This window comes from Enhydra lutris, unplaced genomic scaffold (assembly GCF_002288905.1).
Source record: "Enhydra lutris kenyoni isolate GAN:26980312 unplaced genomic scaffold, ASM228890v2 scaffoldscaffold468, whole genome shotgun sequence".
In the NCBI taxonomy this organism is placed as follows: Eukaryota; Metazoa; Chordata; class Mammalia; order Carnivora; family Mustelidae; genus Enhydra; species Enhydra lutris.
In genome coordinates, this window is record NW_019154552.1 from 247 (window position 1) to 17,706 (window position 17,460).

Consider the following 17,460-nt stretch of genomic DNA (forward strand, 5'->3'; position numbering starts at 1 on the left):
CTACTTCCTCCTCTCTCTCTCTCTCTCTCTCTCTCTCTCTCTCTGCCTGCCTCTCTGCCTACTTGTGATCTCTGTTTGTCAAATAAATAAATAAAATCTTTTTTTAAAAAAACCTTAAACATCCAAAAAATTCAAATAATCTAATTTTAATATTCATGACCTGTATAAACAATTTTCCAAGGAAGACATATACATGACCAACAAACACATGAAAGAGAGAGAGGCAAACCATGAGACTCTCACTAGAGGGAAAAAACTGAGGGTTGCAGGAGGGGAGGTGAGTGGGGGATGGGGTAAATGGATGATGGGCATTAAGGAGGGCACTTGATGTAATGAGCACTGGGTGTTATAGTGAACTGATGAATCACTAAAGTCTACTCCTGAAACTAATAATACACTATGTGTTAACTAACTTGAATTTAAGTTTTAAAAAATGTCATGTGTGAACACACTCAAAATTTTAAAAAGGACTAAAACAAACAAACAAAAACATCTCATCATGTTCTCTCTTCTAGGCTCAAATTGTATTTCTATTACAGTGTGTCTCCATGTCATGTTTGGCAGCAATGGAGTTATTTCACACTAGTACTAACAATGGACACTCAGAGATTATCACATCAAACTTCTCATTCCACAAATAAAGATACTTGTTTATAGATTTATTTGGAAAGACTCTACAGTCACCATTAGACTCCTTTCTACCTATGAATAGATTCATCCCAGTTCCTTTAAATTTCCTATAGTAGAGAGACAATCTTAACTACTCAATTTCTTGTCCTAGAACTAATAATGCTTCCTTTCCTGTGGTACTTGTCATCAGGTCTTTAGTACTGACATTAACCTGGCAAACCAGTAAAACCAATGGGAACTTTTGATTTCAACCAGAGACACATGTGTCTTCATTATAGTGGGAACTAGAATCATAAAGATTTATATTCTATTTATATAAAAACTATGCACCAGGGCACCTGAGTGGCTCAGTGGGTTAAAGCTTCTGCCTTTGGCTCAGGTCATGATCCCAGGGTCCTGGGATCGAGCCCTACATCGGGCTCTCTGCTCAGCAGGGAGCCTGCTTCTCCATCTCTTTCTACCTGCCTCTCTGCTACTTGTGATCTCTGTCTGTCAAATAAATAAATAAAATTGTTAAAAAAAAAAAACACTATGCACCATTGAAAACAATTGCATTGAGTCATTTCGAATAATGTTTTAATATCATGACAGATACATATACATATATGTCCTTCAAAAATCATTATAGTGAGACCATGTTGCATCTATCCTTGAACCAGTTTGATAATCTTAATTCTTGTGAATTCATTTTTCATCTCCATGCACTTACCACAAGTAGACACTTGAAAACACACCTTTCCAACTTTGAGATTCCACATGCATCAAACAGAATCATGTATATGAAGCTACTCATTAAAATTTGTTTAATCCTATTGAGCTAAAACTAGTGAACAGATCTGGGAAGATAATTTCATCTCAACATAAAAAAGAATGTTAGAGCTTTCAAGTAGGGGAGTATATTGGATTACAAGATAAATTGGCCCCTATTCTAAGAATAAACAAGCAGAACCTCTAAAAACACATTTGAAAGTCTATATAGGAGATACCAGAAATAGGAGGGAGATTGAATTATATGGAGAAAGGGCATTCTCCTCTGACAGTCTCTTGTTCTATTTTTGCAATCTAACCCTGGACAGAGCATTCCTCAGAGCCTGGTGGACCTGCTTGTTCCGCAGAGTGTAGATGACAGGGTTGAGCAATGGGGTCACCACCGTGTTCACAAGGGCAGCCTCCCTGTTGGAGTCCAGCCTGTTCGTTTGCTTTGGTTTCACATATATAAACACACAGCTGCCATACATCAGAAAGAGGACAATGAGGTGAGAGGAACAGGTAGAGAAAGCTTTCTGCTTCTCCTTGGCTGATGGTAGTCGCATGATTGTCACTACTATGTTGCTGTATGCAATGATGGTTATGATAAGGGATGTCAAAAGGATAACCAAAGCAAGGACAAAGGCCAACAATTCAGTAGATCTGGTATCAGAACAAGAGAGATGAATCAGGGGCCCAAAATCACAGAAGAAGTGAGGGATGACATGGGGGCCACAGAAGGATGATTGGGAAAGCATTATAACTGGAACCACCATGAGGACAAAGCCCAAAGCTAAACAGGCCATGTCTAGAAGGAAACACATCCTTGGGTTCATGATGGTTGGGTAATACAGAGGTTTGCAAATGGCCAAGTACCGATCTAGGGATAATACAGCCATAAGGAAGAAAACAGTTGTTCCCAGGAAAAGAAAGACAAAGGCTTGTGTGAAGCAGGCAGCAAAGGAAATTGATTGCTTCCCTGACAGAAAGATGGCCAGCAATTTTGGAATAACAGTGGTTATAAAACAGCATTCAAAAAAGGAGAAACTGCTAAGGAAGAAGTACATGGGTGTCTGGAGACGATGGTCAACCCAGGTGATGGTGATTATGAGTATGTTTCCCATGATGGAGGTCAGGTATGCCAACAGATGCACCATGAAGAGAACCTTCCCAAGGTGCTGGACATTAGGAAAGCCCTCCAGGATGAATTCCTGAACTTCTGTCTGGTTTCTTGCATGCTCCATCACTGACTTTCCATTTCTTCAATTCTATGAGCTATGTTGTAGAGTTTCATGACTAAAGAATGAAGAACTTTATTTTATTAAACACATCAAACAGTGCAGGCAAATGGTGGAGGGCAGGTACAGGCTTCCAGTTATGGAATGAATAAGTCACAGGGATCAAAGGTATAATATAGAAAATACAATCAATGGTATTTTAATAGTGTTGTATGGTGACAGACGTTGCTATACTTGTGGGGAGCATAGCATAACATATAGAGTTGTTGAATCACTAGATTGTATACCTGAAACTAAAGTAACATTTTGTGTCAACTATACTTTAATCAAAAAACTTTTTTTCAGAATGGAAAAAATTAAAAATAAAATAAAATAGTGTAATCACGGTGACTGGATTTTTCTACCATTTTAAACATTATATTTTATGTCTAATTGTTGCACTTAAGTAAAAGTAAATTTTTATCTACGAATATATTTATGTTAAATTACAAAAAAAGAACTGTGCATGTGGCTGTAAGTTTTCATAAAGAATAATGTAATTTTTTTAAGAATAATGTAATTTTAAAAGTGTTAGTCATTCTTCTACAGTCTATTGACAAGCAGAAAAAAAATCCTTCTTTTAGTAATATATCTGATCATTAGTTATAAGGTACCATTCATATCATGCATTCACAGGGTAAATATTATAAAAGGAAAATTGTAACCTTTAAAAAAAAACTTGTCATGAGTAGGTCATCCCACAAAAAACATATTCCCCAATGATATCCTTAGGATTTGTCACCCATATTTGAAGTCATAACATCACCTGTAGGAAAACTTCCTTTGGTTCCAGGTGCTGCCCTCTAAAGTGAGAGAGCGCTACAGTAGCAGACGGACACTAATTATATTGTTGGAGACACACATCAGCCATTTTCCCACAGAGCTTGAGACTAGTCAGTAAAAGAGGAGAGTTTTCCCTTCCCCCTGTGTTAAGTCGTCTATCTAAGGTAAAATATCTTCTGACCCTTTCAGTCCATACATTTAGGAGGTACTAGCGTGATGATAGAGAAATTGTATGCCTTGACTCTGGCAATTCTTTTTTTTTTTTTTAAGATTTTATTTATTTCTTTGACAGAGAGAGAGACAGCCAGAGAGGAAACACAAGCAGAGGGAGTGAGGGAGGGAGAAGGCTACCTGCAGAGCAGGGAGCCTGACAAGGGGCTCCATCCCAGGACCCTGGAATCATGACCTGAGCTGAAGGCAGACACTTAACAACTGAGCCACCCAGGTGCCCCAGCAATTATTTTCTGATTCATTCTCTCTTATATTGTCCACTTAAATAAAATATTCTCTGTTACCGTTTAAATCCATAAACTTCTCTATGTGAGCTTTTGTCACTCTGGTCAACTAGTGTTCATCTCAGATCTCTAAACTGGCTGGGTGACTTAGTCAAGCCCCACTCTTTTAAGTATGTTAAATCAGCTTGAAGAGGAACAGACTCTGCTTCAAATCACAATAAACAAACAGCAAAATAAGCCAATCATACTACAGTCATGTACTCACCCAAACGAAGCTCACAATAAGCAGAACTCAGTCTCCCTCTCTTTCACTCTTTCAATAAACCAAAATGCTGATCTAGGCACTTAGAAATGTGTGTGTTGGGGGGGTCGAGGAGAGCACTTGCATTTGAAATGACCCTAATTTGTCCTAGAGAAATGTTCAAAATGTGCATCATGTGTCCCAAACATGCTTGTTCATATGAAATCAAAACTTTCCAAAATTGGGGTAAAGTGAAAGTTCCATGCAAATCTGGCCTGATGAAATCCTGGAAATCCTGGAAAAGAAAGGATTACATACATACATATAGTCCCTAGTGCTCTACTGGAATCTGAGAGTAAGTTAATCTGGAATTCCAAAAACTTTTATACCTTCCTTGCAGGCTCTAGGTTCCCCAAACTCCCATTCTGCTCCTGCATTAGCCACCACCAGAAAGAGACCCTGCTTGTTGGCAAATGCTCCAGGGCATAGTGGAAGACATTAACCTCCTCACTCAAATTGGTCCCTTCTAATAGTACGCTTCTTAAATGCATTCCAGGGTAGGTAAAATGCATTTCCATCTCCTGACTTCTATAGGTTGAGGAGAATATGCATGTCATTGGAAGCTTAGATAAAAGTGAAATTAATTCTGCCCATCATATTCTTAGCATAGGAGTCTCTTGACACCACTCAGGATCCACCAGGACCAGTGGGCAAACCCCAGACACACCAGACCTCATTAAAATATAGAACATAGCTAGTTAGAGATCAATGTCCCTCTAGGATCCCCGGTGGCTACTAATTGGGCATTGTTGGAAACAGAAAATTGTAATACAAAAATCATACCTACCTTTTCATTATATATGCAAATACAATAATATGGACTCCCAAATGTCTATTGTCCTCCATAAAAGTCTTCAAAAATAGACTGCATATAATCCTCCCAGATTTTATAAAGTCCCAACTTTATAGTGCTACTAAGGTGGAGTTGAAAGCTCAAGTGGGGGAATTTAGAGCCCCACCTGTGGTAATAAAGTAAAGCTCTCCCTTAATCTCCAAGAGCAGTGTCAAAGAATACCAGACAAAACACCAAGTTTAAAAAAGAGCTAAATGCCCAGGTTTCAGATGATAATAACCTTTCACACCAAGAACAAGGAAGAGTTCAACTTGAATGAAAAAAAGACAATCAATGGACACCAACATCAAGATGCAAGATATATTACAATTATCTGGCAGAGTTTGAAGTAGCCATCACAAAATGCTTCAATGACCAATTACAAGCATGCTTGGAACAAATTTAAAAACAGAAATTTCCAACTAAGAAATAAAAGGCATAAAGAAGAACCACATGGAAATTTTGGAACTCAAAAATATCATAATTAACTTTTTCCTTAAATTCAATGGATGGGGTCAACAGCAGAATGCAGGAGATAAAGGGAAAAATCAATGAACTGAAGAAAGAATAACAGAAATTACCCAAATGAACAACAAAAAGAAAACAAACTGAAAAAAAAAAAAAAAACAGATACAGCCTCCTGGATTTGTGGAACTATAACAAAAGATCTAACATTTGTATCACTAGAGTCTGAAAAAGAAAAGAAAAAGAGTGGGGCTGAAAAGGGACTTGGAAAAAACAAAGGCTGAAAACTTCTCAAATTTGGCAAACAATATAACTTACAAATCCAAGGAGCTGAATAAATTCTAAATAGTATAAATCCAAAGAAATCACATCAAGACACATATTCAAACCTCTGGTAATTGAAGAGAAAGAAAAATATAAAGCAGCAAGAAAGAAACAACACATTACCCACAGGAAAGAACAATTCAAGTGACAGTAAATTTCTCATCAGAAACCATGGGGGTCAGAAAGAAGTAACACAATATTTTTTCAAGCACTGAAATAAGAGTATTGCCAATATATAGAATCTTACACCTAGTACAAATATCCTTCACGAATGAAGGGGAAATAAAGACACTCTCAGATGAAGGAAAACTGTAAGAATTTCTCACCAGCATACCTATCCTAAAAGAATGGACAGAAGTTCTCTGAACATAAAGGAAATGATATCCAGAGCAACCACTAAAACTGCTGTGCAAATACATACACTTAAAAGCATTATAGATAAATCAAAATTGAATTATTGTACAATGTTCAAGTAACCCATATGAAGGCAGGAAAAAGAAAATATGGAAATGAAAAACAAACAGAAAACAAAATGTAAAATGGTGGACTTAACCCCTAAGACATCAAAATGTGAATGGTCTAGCTATACCAATTGAAAGAAACATAGATAAAATAGACTGAAAATCACAACCCAACTATATGATGTCTACAAACACTCACTTTGGATATAACAATAGAGGCTGTTTGAAAGTAAGTGGATGGGAAAAGATTTTCACGCAAATATTTATCAACTGAAGGCAGGAGTGGCTATATTAATATCAGACTAAGTAGACTTCAGAGCAATAAAAATAACCAAAATCAGAAAGAGACATTAAACAATGATGAGAGCATCAATCCACCAAGAAGATAGAGCGATCCTAGATATGTACACCAAACAAGAGACCTGCAAAATATGTAAAGTAAAAACTGATAGAACTAAAAGGCAAAAAAAGATATTCAACAATTACATTTGGATACTTCATTGTTCCTCTCTCAACAATTAATAAAACAAGTAGCCAAAAAAATCACTAAGATGTAGAAGAACTCAACACCATCAACTATCAGGTTCTAACCAACAATTATAGAACACTCCACCAAGAACAAAGAATAAAATAAAAGCTCTGAAACTATGAATGAGGTCAGGAGAAAGTCCTCTAGAGCATTCAAAGAGATTTCTCTCCAGCCCAGTTGTGCAATGAGAAACATGTAGACTTTTTTTTTTTTTTAAAAAAGATCCTTAAATCTGTAAGAGAAAGCCTGAAAAAATTCTTAACTCTTATAATAAATACCACCTAAGGTCATCAGAAATGTCAACAAAATCAGAATTATGGTCTCCTAGCTCCTGGAGCAGGATAGGCTCCGGCCCTTGATCATCTATCAAATGTCTGAGACAGAAATTGATGGAGTATGGCTTAGATCTGTCAGAGTCTGAAGCATTCCTGCTGGAGACCATAGGACAGCAGCAACAACAACATTAAAGCAAACATCCACTGAATGGAAGCCTCCATCAATGTCCAAGTTGGGAAACAGAAACAGTATCACACAACTTTACAGAGAAGATTTAATGTAGGAACTGGTTAGACAAGTTTTGGTGGACCAAAAGGGCATGAAGCAAACACTGAGGTGATACAGAGACAGCAAGTACAGAAGAAAGCTTCATCTCCTAGGACTGGAGAAACCAAGACAAAGATTAAGGCTGTTGTAACTGAGAAGCCCAGAGAAGGAATTCCACTGAGCTAGGTCAGAGATCTCTGTTGGGTGTGTGTTTCCTGGGTAGCCCTGGTCTTCCTGTGGTATGAAGAGATTCTATGGAGCTAGGTCTCAGGCCCCTGAGGCATAGGCACTCCTCAGAGAGTGCTGCTTCCTCAGGATCTTGAAGGAGAGAGCTCCTGCTGAGCTGGGATTCAAACCTCTAAGTAGGCAAAACTTGTGACCACAGGACACTGTTTCTGTGGGGCTAATAACGGTACTCCTGCAAGTGTGGAAACTGCAGCCAGCTGCTGCTCCTGGGCCCAATGACTGCTGCAGAGTTAAAGAAAGAGTATTACAGCAATGCTGACAAAAACAGGAAGCAAGTGGAACAGAACAAGTCCCTTCTGCCTCTAGCAGCTCAGTCTTTCTCTGGGGCTACCTCTGGGCAGAGACTAACAGAAATCCTTCTGCAAAGCTGAAACATGGTTTGCAGAACCCCTGGCTCAGAGTTCCAGAGCTGGGGCTGGCACTGAGAGATAATAGATTAATAATGAGCCAGCTGTTGCCCAAGCAACTCAAGACCTCCCCATCTAGACTAGCTCAAGCAGCTATCCCAGCACAGAGGGAAGCAGAAGAATGTGGTTGTGTTTCCTGGCATGTAGACCCACACAAAAGTGACGCCGTGTAGATTAATTAGCATCCCAAGGAATCTGAGTGGAGAATGGATTATAATTCGGTCTCTGAGTTTTTCCACTATCCAATACATGAAACATGGATGACAGTTTTGTTTTAGAAAACACACATTTATGGGGCTACCTAATCATCATAATTCATTCTAATCCAGAAAAATGAAGTATTCTGATGGGTCTCATTCTTCTCATAAGCATACCATAACCTGTACAAGTCTACCATGGCCTGTACTGGAGTACAAGCGTTGAAGGTGGAAAAGGCAACATGTGGGAGGACATGACAGTAGATCAACTCAGCATCACACTACCAATAGATTCAGACGCAGATGTATGGGAAATCCCAGCCCACTGAAGTCCTGAGGTTTGCTTTATCTGCCCCCAAAAGAAGACAAAGCAAGAACTAATCATGACTTGGTCCTCAAATCTGACATGAAGCCAATGTAAGGAAGCACTGTCTTCAAAAGCCCAGACCCTCTCTTCATCTCATGTTTCTCTAAGAGAATGCCAGGTGTACTCTCTAGCTGAGCTGTCAACATAGTATGACCAAAATATGGTGCCTAGCTGATGAATCTAAAGAGGCTACGGGGCTCACTCCAGTGGGTGGTGGAAAACAAAGGACTAGCCCTGCCTCTGGGCTCTGTAGCTCCCAGACAAGGTGGGCAAATACCTTTTGCTTGTCTTTGATGAAAGTAACCCCTCCAAACTCCTAAGAGAAAGGAGGATCTTAGATTAAATTTAAAAAGATAACATAAGAATCTGTTCCATGCAATGGGAAATTAAATGGGACAGGGCTTCTGTAATCTTACACATCCCTCTCTCTGGAATAAATGCCTGCCCCTGCCAAACGGGCCCCTGAGAAATCACATCTGGGGAAATGGCTCAGGTCTCTCCTCTCTGTTAAGTGATAGACATCACCGCACCAATTCAGTATTCCTGAAAAAAAAGTTATTAGGATGTAAATCTGTGTCCTCTGCTGAGGCCAATTGCTCCATTTCAAAACACTTTCAAAAGATTGCTCTTCCAAACCCACTGGTCAGACAGGAGCTGCAGCAGGTTTGCTGCTTGTTAACAAAGTCCCTTGTCCCAACCGTGGACAGCGGCAGAAGGTGGAGTCCATGACAGGCTCTAATATGCTTTGGTGGATAAGAGCATATGCTCTGGATTCATGGAGCTAGAGCTGAAATCCTATCCCCACCTCACACTCATTGTAGAACTTGGGTGTATCACCTAGCCTCTTACAGTGTTCCTGGAAAACCAAAGATAAATTGTGGCAGTACTTAGTCTCAGACCTGACACACAGAAGCTACCTTGGCTAGAGGCAGTAGTCAGTGGTGGAAGTGGCACAGCAGTGACTACAAATCCCAAAAGTGAGAGTGACTGGTTGGTTGGACCTCAGTGGTTCTCACCCAGAGATGATTTTGCTCTCTCCTCACCTCCAAGGAGATCTGGCAATGTCTAGAGACATTCTTGTCTGGAGTGGTTCTACTGACATCTAGTTGGTAGAGGCCAAGGATGCCGCTAAATTTACTGGAGGTACAGGACGGCACCTGCCATGATCAGCAAGGTCAAAGTTGACAAACTCTGGTATAGTGGTAACCAAAGGTCAATCCTAAACTGAAGAAAAAGGAAAGCCAATATAAAATACAAGACTAGAAGTACCTCATTGTCTGGAACCACAGGACAGGAATGTGGCTAAGTCTTCAGTTCATAAAGCAGCCTCCAGGGGTGCCTGAGTGGCTCAGAGGGTTAAACCTCTGCCTTCAGCTCAGGTCATGATCTCAGGGTCCTGGGATTGAGCCCTGCATCAGGCTCTCTGCTGAGCAGGGAGCCTGCTTCCCCCCTACTCTCTCTGCCTGCTGCTCTGCCTGCTTGTGATCTCTCTCTCTGAAAAATGAATAAATAAAATCTTTAAAAATAAATAAATAAATAAAGCAGCCTCCATGGAGGAGGAGATGGATGTACCACAGCCCGTATCTTATCTCCATCATCCAGACCCTTTATCAAAATATGGCTGTTGGTGCTGGTGAACTAATCTGGTGGAACACTTACAGAAGATCTGCTTGAGTCAGGGAGGCTAAAGCGGTAAGGGCTTGTGGTTGGAGAAACATCTGAAGAAAGGGTGAGCCTCCCTTGACTGATAGACACTATCAAAGACAAAAAGCAGAGAAATGGGTAAATCAGAAGTTCTAACAGTTCCTTTCTGTGGCTTGCCAAAGAACTGATAATGTGAAGTCATATCAGCCGATCATAGAAAATGCTGCCTGCTGGATGCCTGTGGCATCATGAGTTTGTCTACACGAAATCACAAGGACTAATTTTAAGAGATAACATCCGAGAAGCAAGAGCTGCATCTCTGTCTCAGCTAAGAAAAGCAAATTTGCTGCTGTAAAAAGGAGCCACCAAAAAAATAATCAGGTATCAAGTCTGTTGAAGGAAAGGAAGGCATCTAGAGATGTTCTAGAGAAAGGAATGATCTAGAGAAGATAAACTCCTAGCAAGACAGTACTCTGGCAGGGAGGGGTGCTGACCTGGACATAGAGGTCACAGAGAGAAGGACCAGTTACTCACATAGGGCTCAGAGGGACAGAACCTGACACAGGGCTCCACTGAACAGGGAAGAAAGTGATTTGAAAACTAAAATGGACTGTTAGCATTTGAAAATTTGGGGAAAAAGTTTGGGGCCTGAAATATGAAAGGCTTTAGGAAGCTGGGAGAGAATCCACTAAGGAAATATGGATGATCTATCAGGAACTCCATCTGGCCTTTCCTGAGCAGAGCTGGTCTCACTCATGAGCCTGAGGATCCCTGAGATAAACAGGATCCACTCTACATCAGAAACCACCAGAATGGCTTTTCATTTACCCATCTCAATGCTGCTTCTCACTGCGTCTTAGCTGAATCCACTGCCATCCCTGCAGCCTCTTCCTGTGTGGTTGGATCATCTTAACCCCCACCTACCCTTTCCAGCTAGCCACCACAAACGTCACCCTGAGGCAGGCAGAGGTGAGGGGCTGTGACATCCAGACTTCCTGGGCTGCTCCTGCCCTCAGCAATAACCCAACACAATAAAATCTTACGCTTAGACAGCACTTGACAGCATTGTCTTCCGTTCTCTTGTTCGGTCTTGACAGCACCTCTGGGTTATTTATTTTCCTCATCACACTTAGAAGGAAACTACAGCTGAAGTGAGTTGAGTGCTCTGAAAGTCTGAATACGAATCCAGATCTTCTCCCCAACCAGTGCAGGGCTCCTTCCACATTGCATTCATCTTTGTACATCCACACCACACCCTGGAACGCAACAGTCTTTATGTCTTTTCTTTTTATATTCACCATCATGGATACTGCTATATTCTTAAATTGAATTTTTAAAAGATTTTATTATATGATCTCCCTGATATGAGGAAGTTGAGAGGCAATATGGGGGGTTTGGTGGGTAAGAAAAGAATAAAAGAAACAAGATGGGATCGGGAGGGAGACAAACCACAAGAGACTCTTAATCTCACAAAACAAACTGAGGGTTGCTTGGGGGAGGTGGGTAGGGACAGGGTGGTGGGGTTAGGGACATTGGGGAAAGTATGTACTATGGTGAAGTGTGTAAACCTGGCCATTCACAGACCTGTACCCCTGGGGTTAATAATACATTATATATTAATTTAAAAATTATTATAATTAGAAAAAATATTTTATTTATTTATTTGACAGAGAGAGACATCAGAGAGAGAATTCAAACAGGGGGAGTAGAGAGGGAGAAACAGGCTTCCTGTCAATCAGGGAGCCCGATGTGGGGATCGATCCCAGGACCTTGGTATCATGACCTGAGCCAAAGGCAGACGCTTAATGACTGAGCCACCCAGGCACCACTTAAACCGAGTTTTCTTTTTTTTTTTTTTTTAACATTTTTTTTTCAGCATAACAGTATTCATTGTTTTTGTACCACACCCAGTGCTCCATGCAATCCGTGCCCTCTCTAATACTCACCACCTGGTTCCCCCAACCTCCCACCCCCCCAACTCTTCAAACCCTTCAGATTGTTTTTCAGAGTCCATAGTCTCTCATTGTTCACCTCCCCTTCCAATTTCCCCCAACTCCCTTCTTCCAACTCCCCATGTCCTCCTAAGGATATAGATCAAATGAGCTCTGTTTTATCAAATGAGTAATGTGCTTTTAATCACTTAATGCTCATTAAATGTGTTTTTTTTTTAAATCATTAAAAAAGGTAGAAAATATAAAAATTACAAGATTACAAGAAAGCAAGATGAATAACAATAATGGCTCTTCAAGTCATTAGAGAATCTATTAGTAAACACACTGATTCATTAGTAGTAGTTTCCAAAATCTTACTCATTGGAGAGTCTCTGAAACCACTGTGGACTTCAACATGTAGTCTCCAACAAAAGCTTCAGAAGACAGAAATTAATTTCTGGAGAATGAGAAAAGCTTCCTGAGGGCTGCCTTGACTTCCTTGTTTCTCAAAGTATAGATGAGGGGGTTCAGTGTAGGGCTCACCATAGTATACAGTACGCCAGCCAACTTGCTCTTCTCTGCACTATAGCTGGAGACTGGGCTTATGTAGGCATAGAATACAGCAGTATAATACATGCACACCACAATGAGATGGGAGGAGCAGGTGGAAAAGGCTTTCTTCTTCCCCTCTGCAGTCTGCATCTTGAAGATGCTAGAGATGATAAAGCCATATGACACGATGGTCATCAGGAAGTTCAATATGCCATAAAATGCATCAGCCAGGACAATCATGATGCTGTTCACATACGTGGAGCTACAGGAGAGAAGCAGGAGAGGAGGGGCCTCACAGAAAAAATGGGTAATGACATTGGGGCCACAGAAATTTAACCGTAGCATCAGCCCTGTGTGGATGGCCGTGTTGAAGGCACAGAGCACCCATACACCTGTAGCCAGCTTGCAGCAGAATGCCTTGCTCATTGTGGTGCTGTAATGCAGAGGATGGCAGATGGCTGCGTACCGGTCATAGGCCATGACCGTGAGGAGCAGCAGCTCAGAGGATGCAGACCATGTGAGGAAACAGAGCTGGGCCATGCAGCCCCAGTAAGAGATGGAGCTGTCCTTTGACAGCAGACCCTCCAGCGCTTTGGGCATGATGGAAGAGGTGCAGATAATATCCATAGTAGCCAAGTTGAACAGAAAAAAGTACATGGGGGTATGAAGCCCAGGGTTGAAAGTGATGGCCAAAATGATGAGGATATTACCTATGAGAGCTACAGAGTAGAGGGAGAGGAAACAGCTGAATAAGAGCACATGGTATTCTGGCTGTTCAGAAAAGCCCTGCAGGATAAATTCTGTTACTAGTGTCTGGTTATTCATGGTTCTTGGGCTGAGAGGGGTTTCCAGGACTATCAGGTGAATCTCTACCCACAGCTTCATGTGATTTCTGGGCTAGAGAGAGAAATGAGAGGTATTCTAAAGCAGGCTGCTATCGTTTCATTCACACCTGACACAATGCCATGAACAATATTATACAGATATACTGGGATTTATAAAGGAAGAGAAACATGTCAATAGGACATTAGGCAAAGGGTATGAACATTTAGCTCATAAAAACTAAGTATAAATGGCCAATTAAATTCATAAAGCGTCATTCAACCTCAAAGAAATGCAAGTTAAATCAACAATCCAATCTTTATGAACCATGATTTGGCAAAGTTTGAAAAGCCTGGTTTTGACGAACAATAGGATGGGTGCCAAGAGGCAGGCCTTTTCAAATTCATACTCAATATGAGCCAGAACCTCCACTTCTAGGAATTTAGCCTAAGGAAATAATTAAGAGCATCTTCAAGGTGTCATCACAGCATTATTTATAATACTGAAAATGCAAAAGCAACTATACTTTTAAAGGTCAGTGTATTATGATGTATTAATATAGCGTAATGCTCTATACCTATCAAAATGATGCTTTAGAAGGGTTTTACTGATGCTTATAAAAATAGAATGAAGAAAATACAAAAGTAAAAAGAAATAAAATTCAAAACTAGTGTATACAAAGGGATCTCATTTTAAGAAAAAAAGCTTATGTTTGTATATACACCTGGAGAAAAAAACAACAGGTGAATGACAGTACAGAATTTGAATAGTGGGGATAAATTGTACTTGATTTCATTTCTTTGCCTTTGCTTCTCTGTATTTTTTTATTTTTCCATTTAATAACCTTTCTAAAAGTCAGGTCTGACAAAATAAATGCCCCCAGCTGGTATCTTGGATCCACCTCCTCTCCAGACATTGTCTTCCCTCTCATCTCACTCCTCAAAGCCAAAGCTCCAGCCACACCCAGGACCCCCCAGTCTGGCCAGATTTTGTGGCTTTGTTCTTGCAGCTCCCTCAGCCAGAAATGCTCTCTTTCTCATGAACCAGGTCTATCATCATCTCCAACCTTTTCTAACATCCCTTCCCTAGAGATAAAGATAAAGCTCTCTCCTTTGTGATCCCTCAGGATTCCGTACTGACTTCTATCCTAGAACCCATTGCACATCACTTCACGGTATGGTCCTCTAAGACTGAGGCATTTGCCTCATTCATCTCTGAACACCACTTTGTCTCTAGATATGCATGTTGAAATAATAGTAAGAAACAGTCCAGTAGCAATAAAAGCAGAGTGATTTCTATTCTCAACACAGTGCACATTCTGTATTAAGATGAAATCAGCATGGTACCACATTTGCTTTTCCCTTCTTTTCAACTCTCTATTCATTAAAAGGGTTCATTTAAGGAAGATGCTCATTTTCAATTAAGAATTCTGTTTTTTGTCAAACTTCAATAAATATATTTGCCACTGAAGTGTTAAAAGGTTTATACAAGAAGACTAAATACCTACAATCAAGTCATGTCACCACTTTGTAAGGTGAAGATGATTCTTTGAATAGAAGAGCATAAAATCTCTCTGACTCAGAGCAATAGGCTGTTTTAGTATAAATTCTGTTCAAAGCTGATGCAAATGACAGAACTCCATCTGCATCTTCCCAGCAGCAAGTTATCAGGTCAGCCCCATCACATTGCCGGAGATAACAAATGCAATATGTTTTAACTTATTTCATATATGTTTGGGACAAAACTAGTGAATGTTATTTTTGTACAGCTCGGGTTGGAGATCTGGAGATTTTATTTGCTCTCCTGGAACTTTACTGGCTCCTCAACATAGTCTGATGGGTGACTCCTGTTTAACTCCAGAGACCACTGTGAGACTGAAAAGCTGAAGCAGGCTGAAAAGGGACAGAGTTGGATTTGCCCCATGGATGCCCCCCTGTAAGGTTTCTCCACTTACCGCTGATTTCCTCCCTAGGATTCTAACCACCTGACACCCCCCAGTCATCCCTCACAGTCCACTCCACAACACAGATTATAAGCCAGAGACTCTTAAGGCTGTAGCCACACCTAAGAGGAGACAGACACCTCCATCACCAAACACTGAGCAGCAGTGTGTGGGTCGATCACACAGCATGACTGGAGTACCAAAAGAAACTATTAGGAAAGAAACCTTATAACCAGTCTTTCTCTTAACTCCAGAGTGAGGACAGAAAAATAAATAACTGAAACCTAAATGGAAGTTTTGAACAGGTGCTCAGCACAAGGAAGTGTCAACAAACTGATTCACATTCAGGGAACAAATTTCCCCCTGATAATTACCCTCTCACTATAATTTCCACGGCAGGTGGACAGTCTCCTCATCCAATTGGTCAACAGGAAGATCAAAGAATTTGGAAGCCAAGATTCTTTCTGTGAGAATGACCATAAATCTCTGTTGGACTTCAGCCAGTCACTTCCTCTTCTGAAAATAACAAAAAAACTTTCTCTCCTGAGATCCATAGGACATTGTCTTTTATCCTCATCAAGCATTACAGAATTATTACCAAAGGTGTGAAGGAAAAGGAAAAGATTTCAGGTACAAATTGTCAAGTTTAAACATGTACTACATGCAGAGTACATGATTCTCCACACGTGGGGTGACAGGACATTTAAATAGTGATAATTTTCCACACTTACCAGACCCTCCAGCCCTAAAGTTTCAAAAAAAATAAAAATGCATCTTGGATGACTTGATTACTTTAAAGAAACAGCACAAAGTGTCCTCAAATCCCTGAAATTAAAATGTTCATTTCACTTCATTTTTCATAAAGATAGGTTAGATTTTATGTGAAAGACGATTTTTAATGAAATTTTATCTAGTTCCAATTTATTGTTCATAATTTCAAAAGTGAAGAATTGTTGCTATTGTAAGGTATTCAATTAATAATGGGGAAGTTGACTACTTCTATTAATTTTATCTCTAAAGAAGTTTGAGAATTTTCAGACACCATATAATAAATCCAATGTTCATTACATTGAAGATATGTATTACATATGAAGATAAATATTCCTATTGCAAAAATATTTTAAGAACAGAAAAATGAAAATCAGAAAATGCCAAAATCTCAAATGTTTGGGCTTAAATCTGAAAGATGCTTTGAAGACAACCTAGTCCAACCCATTTTTTGTAAAGTCACAGAGGCATCCAAGTGATTTACCCTAATCACACAGACTATTAGTGACAAAGCTAGTATCTAGTCCCAGGACTTTGGGATTCCAGCCTAGAATTCTTTGCTATGTAATTTGCTAGTTGTCCCACTAAATCTCACTTTATTGAATGTCCAAAGAAAGTCAAGAAAAAGAAAAATCAACAAAGAATTTATATGATTACTATTATTATTGAGGTATGAATGCAAACCCTAACTCTCAGCCAGTCTTTGCATCTTAGTTAGTCTATTCATTTAGTGATCAGTCAATTATCATATGGTTTCACTTATTTGTGGAGCATAACAAATAGCATGGAGGACAAGGGGAGATGGAGAGGAGAAGGGAGTTGAGGGAAATTGGAAGGGGAGGTGAACCATGAGAGACTATGGACTCTGAAAAACAATCTGAGGTTTTTGAAGGGGCGGGGGGGTGGGAGGTTGGGGGAACCAGGTGGTGGGTATTAGAGAGGGCACAGATTGCATGGAGCACTGGGTGTGGTGCAAAAACAATGAATACTGTTACACTGAAAAGAAATTTTAAAAAATTGTTTTAGGCAAAAAAAAAAAAACCAGTAATAATACAGAGTGATAAATCTGTAAATGTTAATGGTTATAGGTCAGCTAAATGAAAAATATCAGGTTTTATAAATAGTTAATGATAAAAATTAAGCATACTTAGAATTATGAGCAGAATGTTTCTCATCCATTTATATCACCCAAAATAATGAGCCATCTTCACAATACTCTTTATTACCTTGAAAAAAA

At 39.8% G+C, this 17,460-nt stretch overlaps 2 protein-coding genes across 2 annotated transcripts; both read right to left on the reverse strand.

Annotated features, from left to right (window-relative positions):
* Positions 1–1,679: 1,679 nt before the first annotated feature.
* On the reverse strand, positions 1,680–2,621 carry LOC111140301 (olfactory receptor 6C4-like). Its single transcript, XM_022492590.1, has one exon. The coding sequence runs from the start codon at positions 2,619–2,621 to the stop codon at positions 1,680–1,682; it is 942 nt and encodes a 313-aa protein (XP_022348298.1).
* Positions 2,622–12,589: 9,968 nt separating this feature from the next.
* LOC111140303 (olfactory receptor 13A1-like) lies at positions 12,590–13,576 on the reverse strand. The gene has a single exon (XM_022492591.1). The coding sequence runs from the start codon at positions 13,574–13,576 to the stop codon at positions 12,590–12,592; it is 987 nt and encodes a 328-aa protein (XP_022348299.1).
* Between the last annotated feature and the right edge of the window lie 3,884 nt (positions 13,577–17,460).

Coding starts and splice junctions, on each gene's coding strand:
- LOC111140301 (XM_022492590.1), bottom strand. CDS start 2,621: ATGGAGCATGCAAGAAACCAGACAGAAGTTCAGGAATTCATCCTGGAG.
- LOC111140303 (XM_022492591.1), bottom strand. CDS start 13,576: ATGAAGCTGTGGGTAGAGATTCACCTGATAGTCCTGGAAACCCCTCTC.